At 35.5% G+C, this 17,864-nt stretch overlaps 2 protein-coding genes across 2 annotated transcripts; both read right to left on the reverse strand.

The window, feature by feature from the left end:
- Positions 1–266: 266 nt before the first annotated feature.
- Positions 267–1,186, reverse strand: LOC101351196 (olfactory receptor 5B12-like). The gene is given in 2 exon segments (XM_012559383.2): positions 267–709; positions 712–1,186. Coding segments are annotated over 2 exon segments (918 nt in total).
- A 12,933-nt stretch (positions 1,187–14,119) lies between these two features.
- LOC101358712 (olfactory receptor 5B12-like) lies at positions 14,120–15,098 on the reverse strand. The gene has a single exon (XM_004389306.2). The coding sequence runs from the start codon at positions 15,079–15,081 to the stop codon at positions 14,128–14,130; it is 954 nt and encodes a 317-aa protein (XP_004389363.1). The 5' UTR covers positions 15,082–15,098; the 3' UTR covers positions 14,120–14,127.
- Positions 15,099–17,864: the final 2,766 nt, after the last annotated feature.

The following is a 17,864-nucleotide window of genomic DNA, read 5'->3' on the forward strand; positions in this document are numbered from 1 at the left end:
CTAAGGTGACTCAAATGGACAAAAACTCTCATACTTTTGGTTAGCAGTAGAGAACATTAATCATCCAGAGACTCCTAGCTATTATTTCTAAGATCTCATATTTTTAGATAATTTGCTTTGTAGAATTAATAAAGGTCTTGGGAAATTTCTTCAAAAATTAGAAATTTGGGGGCTAGGAAGGTAAATATTTTCCATAGATATATCTGAGCTGGATGAAACCACCTTATGTTGGATTCTATATAATTAAAATATGAATCCTATAAAGACTATACCTTCCCAATAGCCTTCTGGAAGGCACTCTTGACCTTTTTGTTCCTAAGACTGTAGACCAGAGGATTAAGCATGGGGATGACTATGGCATAGAACATAGATGCCATTTTGTCTGTGTCCATGGAATGACTGGAGCTGGGTTGTAAGTACATGAAGGTGCCTGTCCCGTAGAAGATGGAGACTGCAGTGAAGTGGGAGGCACAGGTGGAAACGGCTTTCTGGCATCCTTCAGATGAATGCATTCTCAGGATAGTGGTAAACACAAACAAATAAGAGATTAAGATTACCAGCATAGAAAAGAGATCATTGAAACCTACAACAAAAATAATAACTATCTCACTGATGTGTCTGTCAGAGCATGAGAGAGCCTATAGAGGAGGAGCATCACAGAAGAAGTGATCAATCACATTGGATCTACAGAAGGAGAGCCTGTAATGTTCCCAGTGTGGATGAAAGCATTGAGGAAACCACAGACATAGGAACCTATGGCCAGAAGAGCACACACATTTGTTTTCACTGTGGTGGTGTAATGAAGGGGTTTGCACACTGCTGCGTAGCGGTCATCAGCCATCACAGCCAAGAGAAAACTTTCCACAGTGATAAAGGCTACAAAAAAGAAGAACTGAGTGGCACAAGCATTGTAGGAGACAATTTTGTCTCCCATGAGAAATCCTGCCATTACCTTGGGAGTAACAGCTGAGGAGTAACCAAAGTCCACCAGAAAGAGGTTACTGAGGAAAAAGTACATGGGAGTGTGAAGACGAGAGTCCAGCAGGATCAACAGTGTCATCCCCAAGTTCCCAATCAGAGTGATGATGTAGATGAGAAAAAAGGTTATGAAGAGAAGGATCTGCAGTTCTGGGTCACTGGTTAACCCCACAAGAATGAACTCAGTCACCTCCATACTGTTCTCCATTGGAATCGTTTGGGATTTTTGTGGCTGCCTTGTAGTAATGAGAAAAACAGGATCAGAATGAAAAAGAAGACTGTACTGAAAACTATCAGCATGTTCAGTATATGTCTGACTTCAACATTGCAATGATTGTTTCCAGGGTTCTGGATCTAAAACATGGCCACAAAAATAAAATTTGATTATTGTTTATTGATAGCACAATAGGTTTCACAAGAAAAAGGATTTTGGAAATAATGTAACCCAATCCACCAACTTCATAGAAGATTAATGGAAAGTGCAGAGATGGAAAGTGACTGATGCAAGATCACAAGATTAGTTAGTTACCAAAGTGGGTCAGACTACTCTTTCAGATTTTCTAATATGGACACAAAATATTGCAGATATTCATTAAGTTAGATTTAAGTGATTTGAAATTGAGTTCATTTTATTTCCACTCACATTTTTTGTCATTTCCATTGTTTCAAGAACAGTGTTACATGATAATGAAAGACTGTTATGTAACACATTTCTAGCATCAATTGTATCATTAGATTAGAACTGCTGGCCTTTTGGTTAGCAGCTGTAGCTCTTAACCACTACGCCACCAGTGTCTCCACAATAGGTACAGGAATGTATAATTCACCGCACAATGTCATAGCAGCATAAATAAATGAAAACATCTAGAAAATAACAGTTAAAAACATACATCCAGATCAGGGACTATCATGGATTGAATTGTGTCCCCCAAAAATGTGTATCAACTTGGGTAGGTGATGATTCCTAGTACTGTGTGATTGTCCACCATTTTATCATCTGATGTAATTTTCCTATGTGTTGTAAATCTTACTTCTATGATGTTAATGAGGCAGGATTAGAGGCAGTTTTGTTAATGAGGCAGGACTCAATCTACAAGATTAGGTTGTGTTTTATATCAGTCTCTTTTGAGATATAAAAAAGAGAAGCAAGCAGAGAGACGTGGGGACCTTATACCACCATGAAAGCAGTGCCAGTAGCAGAGCACATTCTGTCGACCCGGGTTCCTGTGCTGAGAAGCTCCTAGACCAGGGGAAGATTGATGTCAAGGTCCTTCCCCTAGAACCGACAGTGAGAGAAAGCCTTCCCCTAGAGCTGGCACCCTGAATTTGGATTTCTAGCCTCCTAAACTATGAGAGAATAAATTTCTCTTTGTTAAAGCCATCCACTTGTGGAATTTATGTTATAGCAGCACTAGATAACTAAGACAAGGACTTTTGGATGCAAATTCCAGGTAAATCATCTATAAAATGGATGCAGTTGGGTGGTGCTTAAAATCACTCAGCCATCAGTTTTCCTACCAATCTATTATCAAAGTAGGTTGATAAAGAAAAATGGTATTGTGTTATTTCTTAGATATGATTTGGACAGAGCGATTAGTCCATCAGGGGATTGTAGAGATGAATGACGTAAGATAGAGTTTTCAGGTAAATGTGAAATCAGAGGTCCTATAATGTCTCTCATTCCATTTTCTTTTCTCTCAAGCTTCTTCACTCTCCTATCCTTTATGAAAGAAAGAAAATACTCTATTTGGAAGTTCTTTAGTATTTATCCAAAAGGTTTAATGTTCTCCAGAAGCAAGGAGAAAGTGAAGGAAAAAAAAATGCTTACTGGCCTTGGAATTGGCTAACATGACTTCTAGTCCTGGATCTGCTGCTCTCTGTTCTCAGATAAGTCACATAACCTCTTTGAGCCTCAGTACAATCATCTATAATATAGAATTAATATAAAAGTGGCCCCCCAAAAGATCCTCTCCAAAGGACTGATGCTGTGATGAGAAAATAAGCGGCCATCTTAATCACAATCAAAGTCATTATTATTTGGGAGTATTTTCCTTACTCACTGTTTCAGGCTCTTAGTAATATCTCAGTTTGAAGAGGGGTCACTGTTAGAAATAAACAGCTATTAACAAACATAAATAAATTAATGGTCAAAAGGGCTCTGGCTTTCGGGCTTTTCCCTCTAATATGAGGTCAATTGGATTTATATGGGGGATAAAAAGGTTAAAGACCAGGAACCAGGAGGTAGTTATTCTGTCATGGAACTCTCAGGAGACAAATCTCCCGTGAGGGCTACAAAAACTCTCACACAAGTAGGGAACACACAATTAAAGCGTCTATGGAGACCTAGCTCTGCTTATCGAGAGAGACCATCGGTGGGTGCATTTACATTACTTGAAGTAATTCACTTTGATAATGCCAAATCAAGCCACTGTATTACCTCCAGGGAAGCAATCTGATATAAAGGTCGGGGGATACAGATGCAGGCTTTGTGGCTAAACAAACCAAGTGGACCGCAGGAATCATTGCTTCCCTTAATTAAGCTTAAATGTTAGCACCATTGAGAAGAAATATCTATTCATTCAGCCGGTTTTTTTAAATTGTATTTTAGATGAGGGTTTACAGAGCAAATTAGTTTCTCATTAAACAATTAACTACTTATTATTTTGTGACATTGGTTGCCAACCCCACAACATGTCAGCACTCTCCCCTTCTCGACCTTGGGTTCCCTATTACCAGCTTTCCTGTCCCCTCCTGCCTTCTGGTCCTTGCCCCTGGGCTGGTATGCCCATTTAGTCTTATTTTGTTTTACGGGCCTGCCTAATCTTTTGCTGAAGGGTGAACCTCAGGAACAACTTCAGTACTGAGTTAAAAGTGTGTCCAGGGGCCATACTCTCAGGGTTTCTCCAGTCTCTGTCAGACCAGTAAGTCTGGTCTTTTTTTTTTTTTGTGGGTTAGAATTTTGTTCTATATTTTTTCCCAGCTCTGTCCAAGACCCTCTATTGTGTTCCCTGTCAGGGCAGTCAGTGGTGGTAGCTGGACACCATCTAGTTGTGCTGGACTCAGTCTGGTGGAGGCCATGGTAGTTGTGGTCCATTAGTCCTTTGGACTAATCTTTCCCTTGTGTCTTTGGTTTTCTTCATTCATTCAACAGTTTTCTGATCTCAATGAGTTTCAGCCACAATGTTGATCCCTGGGTAAACCAACCAAAAAAACCAAACCCGTTGCCACTGAGCAGATTCCAACTCAGAGCAACCCTACAGGACAGAGTAGAACTGCCCCAAAGGATTTCAAGGCTGTAAATCTTTACAGAAGCAGACTGCGATATCTTTCTCCAGCAGAGCAGCTGGCTGGTTCGAATCACTGATATTTTGATTAGCAGCTGAGCTGCTTTAACCACTGCATCACCAGGGCTCCTTCCTGGGTATACAGAACCCGTGAAAAACAGACATGGTATTGCACTCATGGTGCTTAAGTCTAATGGAGAAGACAGACACTAAACAAGTAAATACACTAAGGAGTATATATATTTATAAATACAAGAAAGACATATATATATGCATACGTACATGTGTACATATATATAACTACATACAGAATAAGCACATAGTTATATATGGACCAATGAGAAAGAAAGAAGAAATTTGCTTTATAATTGGTTGGTCAGAATCTTTTCTCAGGAAAGTTATCATTTCAGCCAGGGTGGGAAAGATTGTTCCAGGCAAAATGAAAAACCCTGAATTTCAAAGAATTTGACAAAATCTAAAAGAAACCATTATGACTCCAGCATAGTTAGCAAGATCTTCTCCTTGGCTGTTTTCATCTTGGCGTCCATCAAGAACAAAACCTGTAAACAAAAGAAAACAAACAAACAAAAAACACTTGTCCCAAATACCAAAACTATCATCTGGGTTATTGGTTTACATCATAGAATTAGAATAGCCAGTTATAAGGATAGTTCAAATCTTGTCCTGCCTGATACTATGGCCACTGGAAATCACAATTAGCTTCAGAGTGGGGACCTTTTGTTCACACTAAGTTGGTGTAATGGGTGTCGTAGTGAGAAATGTCATCATCTATTTCTTGAGATGTATCTATCATATCCAAATGAAATTATTTACAGCCTCTTGATTTTAAAAACCATGATGTTGTTAGGTGCCATCAAGTCAGTTCCAACTCACAGAAACCCTGTGTACAACAGTTCTGCACCATCCTCACAACTGTTGTTACGTTTGAACTCATTGTTGCAGCCACTGTGTCAATCCGTCTCATTGAGGGTCTTCCTCTTTTTCGCTGACCCTCTACTTTACCAAGCATAATGTCTTTCTCCAGGGACTGGTCCCTCCTGGTAACATGTCCAAAGTACGTGAGACGAAGTCTCTATCCTTTCTTCTAAAGAGCATTCTGGCTGTACTTCTTCCAAGATAGATTTGTTCATTCTTCTGGAAGTTCATGGTATATTTAATATTCTTCACCAACACCATAATTCAAAGGCACCAATTCTTCTTTGGTCTTCCTTATTCATGACAGAGCGAGTAATTCTTAGGACTTACCTTGGGCTATGTGAGTAATTGACCTCTACTCTATTGAGACATGACTGAGGGGTATAATACATGCCCCAGGATATACAGCTTATTTCTCATTCATCACCTTTCCACATGACAACTGTCTTTTTGTCTTGTCCTGGCAGGATCACCTGCTGAAATTTCTACTGTAAATGAATTGGAGCTTTCTTTGTTCTATGTCCATGGTATTACCAGCTCCTATATAGTGAGGTGGTTGGGAGCACAGACTGTGCAGAGAGACACATTTGAGCTTAAATATCAATTTCTCAATTGTCTGTGTTTATGAACTTTGATAGTTGAAACACTAGTACTATATACATCACAGGAATAAGTTACAAGTTAATTCCAAAATTTATATGAGAAAGGAAAAGAATCAAATATAATCAAGATGGAGAAACTTGAATGGTGGCTTGATAAGTTTTGTGGGCCCACACTCCAATCAAACAACCATAACTGGCCAAAAGTAGAATATATTAAACCTTTGGAAATTGTCCTAAGGGCATATAGCAAATGAATAAACATTTATTCTAGAACATATAGTTGATCTCATTACAAAACAGCAAAAGTGTGTGTGTGATAGAAGCTCTACTCTTGGTATGTGAAGCTAGTAGTATAAGGTTTGCTTTCACTCAGGTCCCATTCTTGTTGTTGTTGTTAGGTGCTGTCAAGTGGGTTCATAGCAACACTATCTACAACAGAACAAAACGCTGCCCAGTCCTGTGCCATCCTCACAATCGTTATTATGCTTGAGCCCATTGTTGCAGCCACTGTGTCAGTCCATCTCATTGAGGGTCTTCCTCTTTTTCAATAACCCTCTACTTTACCAAGGATGAGATGACATCCTTCTCCAGGGACTGGTCTCTCCTGATAACATGTCCGAAGTATGTGAGATGTAGTCTCACTAACCTTGCTTCTAAGGAGCATTCTGGCTGTACTTCTCCAGGAAGATTTGTTCCCTCTTCTGGCAGTGTATGGTATATTCAATATTCTTAGCCAACATCATAATTCAAAGGCGTCAATTCTTCTTCAGTCTTCCTTATTCATTGTCCAGCTTTAGTATGCATATGAGGTGATTGAAAACACCATGGCTTGGAACAGGTCCCATTCTAAGGCTATGATTTCCCTAGGAAAGAGCATGACATCAGCATTTTTCATAGCCCCCAATCGTAAATGGAATGGTTTTATTATTTTTTTTCACGTTGTGCATTACGAGTATATAGAAATACAATTGATTTTTGTATATGTATCTTGTATCCTATAACTTTGCTAATATCATGTGTTAGTTCTAATAGATTTTTTAGTGAATTTCTTAGATTTTCCAACGTACAAGATAATGTCATTTGTAAATTTTGACAGCCAAGCTTCTCCTTTTTCTATGTGGAAGCATTTAATTTAATTTTCTTGCCTAATTCCTCTGGATAGAGCCTCCTCTACAATGTTGAGTAGAAGTTGGGAGAGCCAATATCCTTGTCTTGCTTCTTATCTAGAAATCATTGTCTTTTACTATTAAGTATGCTGAAAGTCGTGTGTTTTTCATAGATGTCCTTTATCAGGATGAGGAATTTCTCTTCTATTCCTACTTCTTTGAATGTTTTTATTATGAAGTGATGTTAAATTTAGTCAAATGTTTTTTCTGCATTTATTGAGAATTTCATGTGTTTTTTTGCCTTTTATACTAATGATATGATGTATTACATGAATTGATTTTCAAATGTTAAACCAACATTGCATTTCTGGGGTAAATTCCAGTTGTACATATTGTATAATCCTTTTATATGTTTCTGGATTTGATTTACTACCATTTCATTAAGGAATTTTGCATCTATCTTCATAAAAGATATTGGTCTTTAGTTCTATTTTTTTGTGATGTCTTTGTCCGGAGTTGGTGTTTTGGAAGAGTTTGCAAAATATTTGTTATGAGTTTTTAATTAAATATTATGTCTTTAAACAACAGAAATTCGTTGCCTTACAGTTTTAGAATTCAGAAGTGTAAAATCAAGTTTCTGGAGGGATGCAGTCCTCCTGAAATCAGCAGGGGAGAATTAATTTCCTTGTTTGTCATCAGTTTGTAGAGGTCACCTGAATTCATTGGCTAATGCCCCTTTCCTTGTATCACTCCAACCTCTTGCTTCTATCACCACATCTTCTACCACTGACTCTGATCATCCTGAGTTCCTCTTATAAGTACCCCTGGATTCAAGTCTTTCATTGACAAGGGTTTTTTCTTTTTCTTTTTTCTTTTTTGTGTGCAATTGGAGGAGTTCTTTACCTTCTGCCACGATCAGTTTCTTTATTTATAAAATTGAAATAATAAAATTACCTCTCCCACATACCTCATAGAATTGTGCCTGTGAGTAGAAAATGAGGGAAGGTCTATGAACCACTTGGTGAGGGAGTTTTCACTTTAACCTGAATCACTATAAATTTTAACATTGTCTGACTCACTTGCTTTAGACACATCATCAGGAGGACGAACTGCTTAAGGAAAACATCATGTTTGGTGAAGTAGAGGGCCAGCAAGGGTGAGGGGAATGGTCAGTGAGTTGAAATGGCAAAACAGTTGCAATGTTGGACTTGCACATTCCAGAGATCATGAGGATGATGCAGAAACAGGCAATGTTTCATCCTTTTATACATAAAGACAACATAAGTCAGTTGATTTGACTGCAGCTATCTATCTATCTACCTACCTACCTACCTATATATCTATCTCTAGTAATTTTATGTTTAACTTTTTGAGGTACCTCCAAACTCTTTTCCACAGTGGCTAAACCATTTTACATTCCCAGTAGGAATGTATGAAGGTTCCAATTTCTCCACATCTCACCAACATTTGTTATTTTCCTATTTTCTATTATAGTCATTCTAGTAGGTGTAAAGTGGAATCTCATATTGGTTTTAAGTTACATTTCTCTAATGACTAGTTATGTTGAGAATCTTTTCCTGTGTTTGTTACCCATTTGCATATCTTCTTTGGAGAAATGTCTATTCAAGTTCTTTGTTAATGTTTTAGTTGAGTTGTTTACCTTTTTGTTGTTGGAGTTGTAAAAGCATATTTTTAATATTAGACCCTTATCAGATATATAACTTGCAAGTAGTTTTTTCAATTTTGTAGGTTTCTTTTCACTTTCTTGATCATGTCCTTTGCTGCACAAAAGTTTTAAATTTTTAAGAGGTCCAATTTATCTATTTCTGTTGTTGCTGTTGCTGCTTGTGCTTTTGTTGTAATTTCTAAGAAACCATTGCAAATTTGAGGTCATGACAATTTACTGCTGTTTTCCTTTAAGAGTTTTATCGTTTTAGTTTCTTATGTTTAGATCTTTGATTTATTTTCAATTAATTTTATATATGATGTGAAGTAGGGATTCAACTTCATTCTTTTAAGTATAGATATGCTGTTATTCTGCACTATTTGTAGAAGAAACATTTGTTGGGAGTTTTGAAGTGGCTGAATGGAACAATGCTTCCAATTTCTCTGTGTGCCTTGTTATTTTTTGTTGAAGCTGGGACAAATTGGCAAACGTTCAGTTAGACTGGTCAAAAAATAAATGAAAAATACTCAAATTTTTAAAATTAGGGGGGAAATGGAGCATTACTACTGACCTTACAAAAATAAAAAAGCATTATAAAGAAATACTATGAACATTTCTATATCAACATACTAGATAACCTAGATGAAATGGAAAAATTGCTAGAAAGACACAAACTTTTAAACCTGACTCAAGAAGAATCAGAAATCTGAATAATAGAACTACAGCAAAGAAAGAGATTGAATCAGTAATTTTAAAATTTCCCACGAAGAAAAGTCCAGACCCAGATGGCTTCACAGGTGAGTTCTAACAAATGTTTATAGAGGAATACAAATCTTTCCCAAATTATTCCAAACATTGGAAGAGGAGAAAAAAACTTTTAACTCAATTGTAAAGCCAGTATTACTCTGACACCAAAAACAAATAAGACTATTACAAAGAAAAAAACAAAAAACTACCAACCAATATCTCTTATGAATACAGATGCAAATATCATCAACAAAATATTAGCAAATTGAGTCCAGAAAAAAATCCAACAGGAAAATTGGTATTTATCCCAAGAACGTAAGGGTGGCTTAACATTCAAAAGTCAATTAATGTAATACATTACATTAATAGAATAAAGGACAAAAATAGGTGACCATCTCAATAGATGCTTAAAAAACATCTTACCAAATCCAACACCCTTTGATGATAAAAACACTCAACAAAGAATAAAATGAAATGTCTTCCTCCTGATAAATGGCATTTATGAAAACCCCAAGCTAACATCATATTTAATGGAGAAAAACTGAATGCTTTCCCCCATGATAGGAACAGGTCAAGGTGTCTGTTCTCAGTACTTCTATTTACTATTGTACTAGAGGTGCCAGCCAAAGAAATGAGGGAAGAAAAAGACATAAGAATCATCAATATTGGAAATGAAAAAAGAAAAAAAATTCTCTATTTGAAAATATGATATTTTCATTTAGTTCACTAGTAAATAAATTATATTTCTCATATATTTTTCCTCTGAGAAGTTAATCAAATATCCAGCATCATGCTAATCTTTTATTATTGGCATTATCATGAAATATGATCTATTTATGATGCCAATTTTTGGAAAATATTGAAGCCTGTTTTATGCGTTAGCAATGTTCTTTTTTTTTTGTAGAAAAATACAGCTTACCAAATCTAACTCAATAATAAATACAAAATCTGAGGAAAAACATTAAAGAAAGTTTATCAATAATTTAAAATGATTCCAAAAAAATAAAGAGCAAGGAAAACAAACTTACCATATGGCTTTACAGAGGATTACACTAAATAAGCAAGCAGAGAAAGAAACAATCTACTCTTACACAGACATTTATAGGAAATAGAAACTATCATATCAAGGTAACATTAGCTTGATACCAAAATCAAACAAGGACAGCAACAAAAAAAATATAGACCAATTTCGCTTATGAACGTAGACATAAGTATCCTTAAAAATTAGCAAACCGAACCTGATAACGTATGCAAAAAACTAGTACAATATGACCTTGTCTGGTTCAACCTAGGAATGCATAGCTGAGTAACATTTTTAAAAAAATTATTGATGTTATTACATACATTAATACAATAAATAAGAAAAACATGACTGCTAGTTGCAGAAAAAGCGTTGAATGACATTTAACACAAAAACATAATTAAAAAAAAATCTTAGCAAACAAAGACTGGAATGAACTTTCTTAAACTGATAAAGAGTACATAAAAGAAACCAAACTAAATGAAAACTTAAAGGAAACAGTGCACTTAAAGGTGCAAGTGACAAAGCATTCACTTTACCATCAGAATCAAAGTAAAGATGCCTAGTTATTAATACCTTTCGTGTACTAGAGGTCTCACCAGGGTTATACGGTTAAAAAAAAAAAAAATTAATTAGTAATGAGGACTTCATACAAAACCTAATACAACATCAGGACAGGTAACTTGGTGAAGCCTTGAACTCTTAGACAGTCAGCCTTGCACTGGGCCACCATCCTCCTATTGTCAATGAGAAATGAGTTTCACTAGGCAGTGCAGTATGCACCAAGGGCATGTGTCCTAGAAGAAGGATTTTCGCCTGCTATTCTTCCTTTTATGGGAGCAGCACCTCAGCAGGCTTTCAGGTTAGAGAGGAAGGAGTGGGGGATAGAGGGCAATCTAAACAGAAATACAAAATAGTCTGTGCTTGAGTGTCAATTTTTCCAGAGAGTTGTACATCAGTCCTTAAAATGACAGTAGCTAGCTTCTGGTAAACATATAAGAGTTTGTGATTATGTATGCCCCTCCTGTTGGCAGAGGGAAAGTTATGGGTCCCAGTTAGCCCACTGCTAAAAAACATGGTTGTCGGGGACAACAGAAGGATGCTCCTGTTTGTTTCCCACTATACCTGAAAGGAAAAAAGTTCTCACAGATGACTTGAGGGCCTAAGTCTTAAAACACATAGAACACAGAGAGAAATTGCTAAAATGAATGAGAGTTGGGGATGACATATAGATATACAAGCCTCAATTTTATTTGAATGTACCAACAGAAACAGTAGAAAATAATATCTATAAAGAGATCTCATTTGCGACTGCAACAACAAAATGTACAGCAAGGACCTAGAACAGAAAAATTGTAAATGTTGATTTTATGACTGTTAACTTTTTTGTTAGTACCTATATTATAAATTTATATTCTTAATTAAAAATTACATTTAAATATTTTAAAATTTTAAGTGAATTATATAAGTATATATAAAAACATTAAAGAAGAACTAAATAAATGGAGAAAAACACAATTTTCACAGACATAGAAGGTCAATATCATAAAGATCCAAATGACCTCAATCTTATTTTTGAACTCAAAGCAATTCCAATCAATGTCCCAATATGATTTTTCATAGAGCTTAACAGGATTATTCTAAAATTTATATGGAAAAAAAAAGAATGAAGAATAATCAAGAATTTGCTGAAGAATAAAGAGGGTTGCATACTCTCACTGATATCAAGTTTTACTATAAAACAATGGTAATTGACAAAGAAATGGCCCTAAAATGAGAACAAAATAAACATTCCAGAAATGGAGCTTGTCATGTAAACACATTTAACTTTGATAAACCATCGATTATCTGTGCAGAAAAGAGAGACTATTCAAAAAAGGATGTTGGGAAAATTGCTTATCCAAGGAAAATATTATATTAGATATCTACCTCATATAATAAATAGAAGGTAAAGTTGGATTAAAAGCTTAAATGTGAGAGACAAAACTTTAAACTTTTAGAATAATATTTAGAAAAATATCTTTATGATTTTATATAGGGAAGATCTTAAATGGACACAAAAAAGTTCAAATCAGTAAGAAAAAGATTGATAAATTCAACTATATTCAAATTAACAATTTTTGGTCCTCAATAAATATTCTAAAAATGAGGAAAGACAAGCCACACACTAAGAGGGAATATTTGCAACACAAAATCACTGATAAAATAGTTTACAGAATTATATAGTGCTCAAATTAATAAACAAAAATTAATAATAAAAACTCAATAGAAAATGGATAAAGAATATGAATTGCCATCTCCTAAGAAAGGAGAAAGAGTGATAAAGATATTAAAACATGCTTAGTTGCATTAATAGTTAGGAAATACAAAATAAAAACATTTTACACTCACCAGATTGGCAAAATTTACATTGGTCAATATCACACGATACCTTAGATATAGAGCAACAATAACATTCACACACTGCTTGTAGAAGTGCATATTTTCACAACTACTTTGTAAAACAATTCAACATTCTCTTTAAAGTTGAACATACTAGCTACCATCTGACCCAAAATTTTACTCCAAAGTTTATACCTTAAAAATAAATCTCACACGTGTAAACCAGGAAGCAGATTCAGAGTATTGTTTTTAGAAGCAAAAATTAGGAGAAAAATAACAATACATTGGATAAATAATTCATCCACACAATGAAATATTAAATACCAATAAAAATGAATAAACTACAACTAAAGGCATCAACATGGTTGAATCTAAATATACACTATTATGTAAAAAAATCAGCTTCCAGAATAATACATACTTTATCATTCTTTTTTTTACAAAGTTCAGAAACAAGCTAAACTATACTATATTTTGTTAAGATGCACATGCACAGGTAGTAAAATTGTAAATAAAACCTAGGGTACGGTTTAAAATTCAAGATAGTAATTACTTCTTAGAAGAGGAGATAAAATCAGGGAGGAAGGAAAATAGAGCATCAACAGTAATATTCTCTTTCTATTCTATTTCTGAATGTTTATTTTAATGTCTTCTTAAATATTTCTATTAAGTAAGTGTATATTTAAGCATGTATTATCACACTCCATAAAATATCCTAAATTCTAGAATAAAAGGAGACCCATGCCATTTATTTTTTAACTAATTTCTCAATTCATGGGTGTGATGGTGTCATGGGTTTCTCACGAGCGATGAGTGTGTGGGCATGTGATAATATATACCTGCAAGTCAGAGTTTAGATGATTATGTCAACATATAAAGTAATGAAATATAATAAATAAGGATTTTTAAAATAAAAATTCTACACTAACAGGTGATTTTTCCTTAGCTATTAATCCTAAGATCTTATATTTTTTGAATATTCTCTTTGTAGATTTAATAAAGAGCTGGGGAAATTATTTCAAGAATTTGGGAATTTGTGGGCTAGGAAGATAAATATTTTCGTTAGATGTATCTTATCTGGATGAAAAGGAAGTGTGATGGATATAGTTTTTTTGAGACATTAAAATATTTATTTTTAGACTGGTCCATCATGATTCATAAATTAAATACAGCAGTGAACATTTTTAGAAAAGTGACAGTCTTTGTTTCTCTGTTTTTTTTTAAACTTTATTGTGCTTTAAGTGAAAGTTTACAGCTCAAGTTAATTTCTCATTTAAAAATTTATATACATATTGTTTTGTGACATTGGTTGCAGTTCCCACAATGTGCCAGCACACTTCCCCTTTTCACCCCGGGTTCCCTTGTCCATTTATCTGGTTCCTGTCCCTTCCTGGATTCTATATAATTAAAATATGAATCCTATAGAAGACTTTGCCTTCCCAACAGCCTTCTGAAAGGCACTCTTGACCTCTTTGTTCCTAAGACTGTAGACCAGAGGATTAAGCATGGGGATGACTATCGCATAGAACACAGATGCCATTTTGTCTTTGCCCATGGAATGACTGGAGCTGGGTTGTAAGTACATGAAGGTGCCTGTCCCGTAGAAGATGGAAACTGCAGTGAGGTGGGAAGCACAGGTGGAAACGGCTTTCTGGCATCCTTCAGATGAATGCATTCTCAGGATAGTGGTAAATATAAACAAATAGGAGATCAAGATTATTAGGATAGAAAAGAGGGCATCGAAAGCTACTACAAAAAAAATAACTGTCTCACTGATGTGTCTGTCAGAACATGAGAGAGCCAGAAGAGGAGGAGCATCACAGAAAAAGTGATCAATCACATTGGATCTACAGAAGGAGAGCCTGAAAGTGTTCCCGCTGTGGATGGAAGCATTGAGGAAACCACAGACATAAGAGCCTATGGCCAGAAGAGCACACACATTTGTTGTCACTGTGGTGGTGTAATGAAGGGGTTTGCATACTGCTGCGTAGCGGTCATAAGCCATCGCAGCCAAGAGAAAACTTTCCACAGTGATAAAGGCTACAAAAAAGAAGAACTGAGTGGCACAAGCATTGTAGGAGATATTTTTGTCTCCTGTGAGAAACCCTGCCATTACCTTGGGAGTAACAGCTGAGGAGTAACCAAAGTCCACCAGAAAGAGGTTACTGAGGAAAAAGTACATGGGAGTGTGAAGATGAGAGTCCAGCAGGATCAACAGTATCATCCCCAGATTCTCAACCAGAGTGATGATGTAGATGAGAAAAAAGGTTATGAAGAGCAGGATCTGCAGTTCTGGGTCATTGGTTAACCCCAGAAGAATGAATTCAGTCACCTCTGTACTGTTCTCCATTGGGATCATTTGGGAATTATGTAACTGCCCTGTAGCAATGAGAAAACAGGGTCATGATGAAAGAGGATAAACACTGTGTGGCTATCAATTGGTATGTCTACTTTAGCATTGCAATGATTGTTTCCAAGATTCTCTAGATCTAAGGCATGGCCATTCAACAAACTTCTACATTTAGTTATTTATGGAATGATGGGGTGTTCCAGCTAAAACAATTTTGAAAATAAAGTACAGAGAAGGAAAGTGAGTTATGCAAGATCACAGGATTAGTTACTGACTGGAATGGGTCAGACTTCCAATTCAGATTTTCTAACACTGACACAAAATATTGTTGATATTCTCTAATCTAGATTAACTCAAGTAAGCTGAGTGAAATTCAATTTATTTTACTTCAACTCATAATTTTCTGTCATTTGTATTGTGCCAATAACAGCTTTATGTGACAGTGAAAGACAAATAAAACATGATTTTAGCTGAAATCATTGTATGATAGATACACAGGATGGGTAAAATTACCATACAAAGTGATAAAAGTAGATATCCATGAACAAGGAATAAAAACATTTATAAAATAACAGTTAAAAGCATAGGTCCATATCAGGAACTTTTAGATGCAAATTCCAGCTCCGCCATTTACAGAATCAATCAACTCGGGTGGAGAATAAGATCATTTAGCCATAAGTTTTCCTATCAATCTATTACCAAACTAGGTTGCTGTTGTTAGGTGCTATTGAGTCGGTTCTGACTCATAGCGACCCTATATACAACAGAACGAAACTCTGCCCTGTCCTGCGCCATTCTCACAATCATTGTTATGCTTGAACCCATTGTTGCAGCCACTGTTCATTCCATCTCAGTGAGGGTCTTCCTCTTTTTTGCTGACGCTCTACTTTACCAAGCATGATGTCTTTCTCCAGGGATTGGTCTCTCCTGATAAAATGTCCAAAGTACATGGGACAAAGTCTCATCATCCTTGCTTCAAGGAGCATCCTGGCTGTACTTCTCCCAAGACAGATTTGTTCGTTCTTCTGGCAGTCCATGGTATATTCAATATTCTTCGCCAACATCATAATTCAAACTAGGTAGATAATATAAAATTGTATTTTGTAATTTCTTGGATATTATTATTTGGACAGAGGCATTGGTCTTTCTGGGGATTGGAGACATGGATGAGATAAGATAGAGCTTCCAGGTAAGTGTGAAATCAACACTTTTGTATCTTCTCTCATTACATTTGCTTTCCTCTCAAACCTTTTATACTCTCCTATCCTCTATATGTATACTCTCTTTCAATTTTTCACGTTTCTCTTCAACCTATATGAGTGTCCAGTCCATCTTTGTCAAGTGAGATTTCGATTATTTCCTCAGTGAACTTGAGTCATAACTAACTCATATGACACTTAACAATTATTTAATAAATGTATGTATTCTATGAAAATTCAATGTGTAGATGAGGTCATGGAAGGCTTCCATATGAGAATAAAATCTAGGATCCTGTGACCTTACCCAATGCATTTTCCTTTTGTCCTATTACCCATCCATTCTCAGACCTGAGAAATCTTGGATCCAGCAATTATAGACAAGAACAAAGACAAATTTTGATGCTATGACATATGTAAGGGAATTTATTGAAGTCTACAAAGAAGTTTTCCTTATTTGGAGGTTTAGGGTCATGGTTTCATGGGACATCCTAGTTAATTGGCCTAATAGCATGTTTAGTGCTTTCTGTTCTACCTCATAGTTTGTTGAGTAGTGCCTGGGTTTTTAAAAACTTACAAGTGGCCATCCAAGGTACAACAATTGGTCTCTATTAGCCTGGAGAAACAAAGGAAGAAGGAGAGTCTGGAATACGAGGAGGAAATGGAATGCGTGGCTAATTGCCTCCATGAACAATAGTCTCCTTTGCCATGAAACCAAAAGAACTGAATCGTGCCTGGCTACCATTACTGAACATTTTGATCAAAGGTTCTATAGAATGATACTGATCAATAGAAGGGAAATATAGAACAGAATTCCAAACTCTTACAGAATCCAGACTTTCTGGAGCCACGAGACTGGCTAAAACCCTAGAACTATTACCCTGAGATAATCTTTAAACTTAAACCAAAAATATCCTCTGAAGTCTTCTTAAAACCAAACAATAGTTTAGCATAACTTGTAACGAATGTCTGCTTTGAGCATTGTGCTTTTTTTAGAACTATCTATATGGAATCAAATAGACAAAAGCAACTCAAAAGACTAGATTGAAAACTTAGGGGACAGTGAGTTTATGTAAATGAGGGAGGAACAACTCAGAAAAGAAGAGTGAGAATAGTTCCACAACTCGAAGAATGTAATCAGTGTCACTGAATTGTCCATGTAGAAACTGTTGAATTGTTGTATGTTCTGTTGTATATATTCTCCAAAAAAAACAAAAAAAGTCTATTGCAGAATCTCCACTTACTTTCCCATTCCATACTCCTCCCAAAATGGAGTCTGAAAATTGTATCCATTCTAAATCTTTGAAATATCAGTTAGAGATTAAAAACTCTTTAAGAGATGAATTCTTGTTGCAGGAATTGTTTAGAATCTTGAGTCAATAGATCTAATCATACAGTTTATTCTATATTTTTTATTACCTGACTACAGTGTACAAGATTATGCCAAATAATACGGAAATGAAAGTGAAAAACAATTTATGTGGGATCTGAAATTTCAAAGGGAGGCAGATATAAAATAAAATTAATTAGGAAAATATATAGTATATCAGACAATAATAAATGCTGTGGATATATATATTTTTTAAACTGAATAGG

The sequence above is a fragment of the Trichechus manatus genome, unplaced genomic scaffold, assembly GCF_000243295.1.
Source record: "Trichechus manatus latirostris isolate Lorelei unplaced genomic scaffold, TriManLat1.0 scaffold00240, whole genome shotgun sequence".
Lineage (NCBI taxonomy): Eukaryota > Metazoa > Chordata > Mammalia > Sirenia > Trichechidae > Trichechus > Trichechus manatus.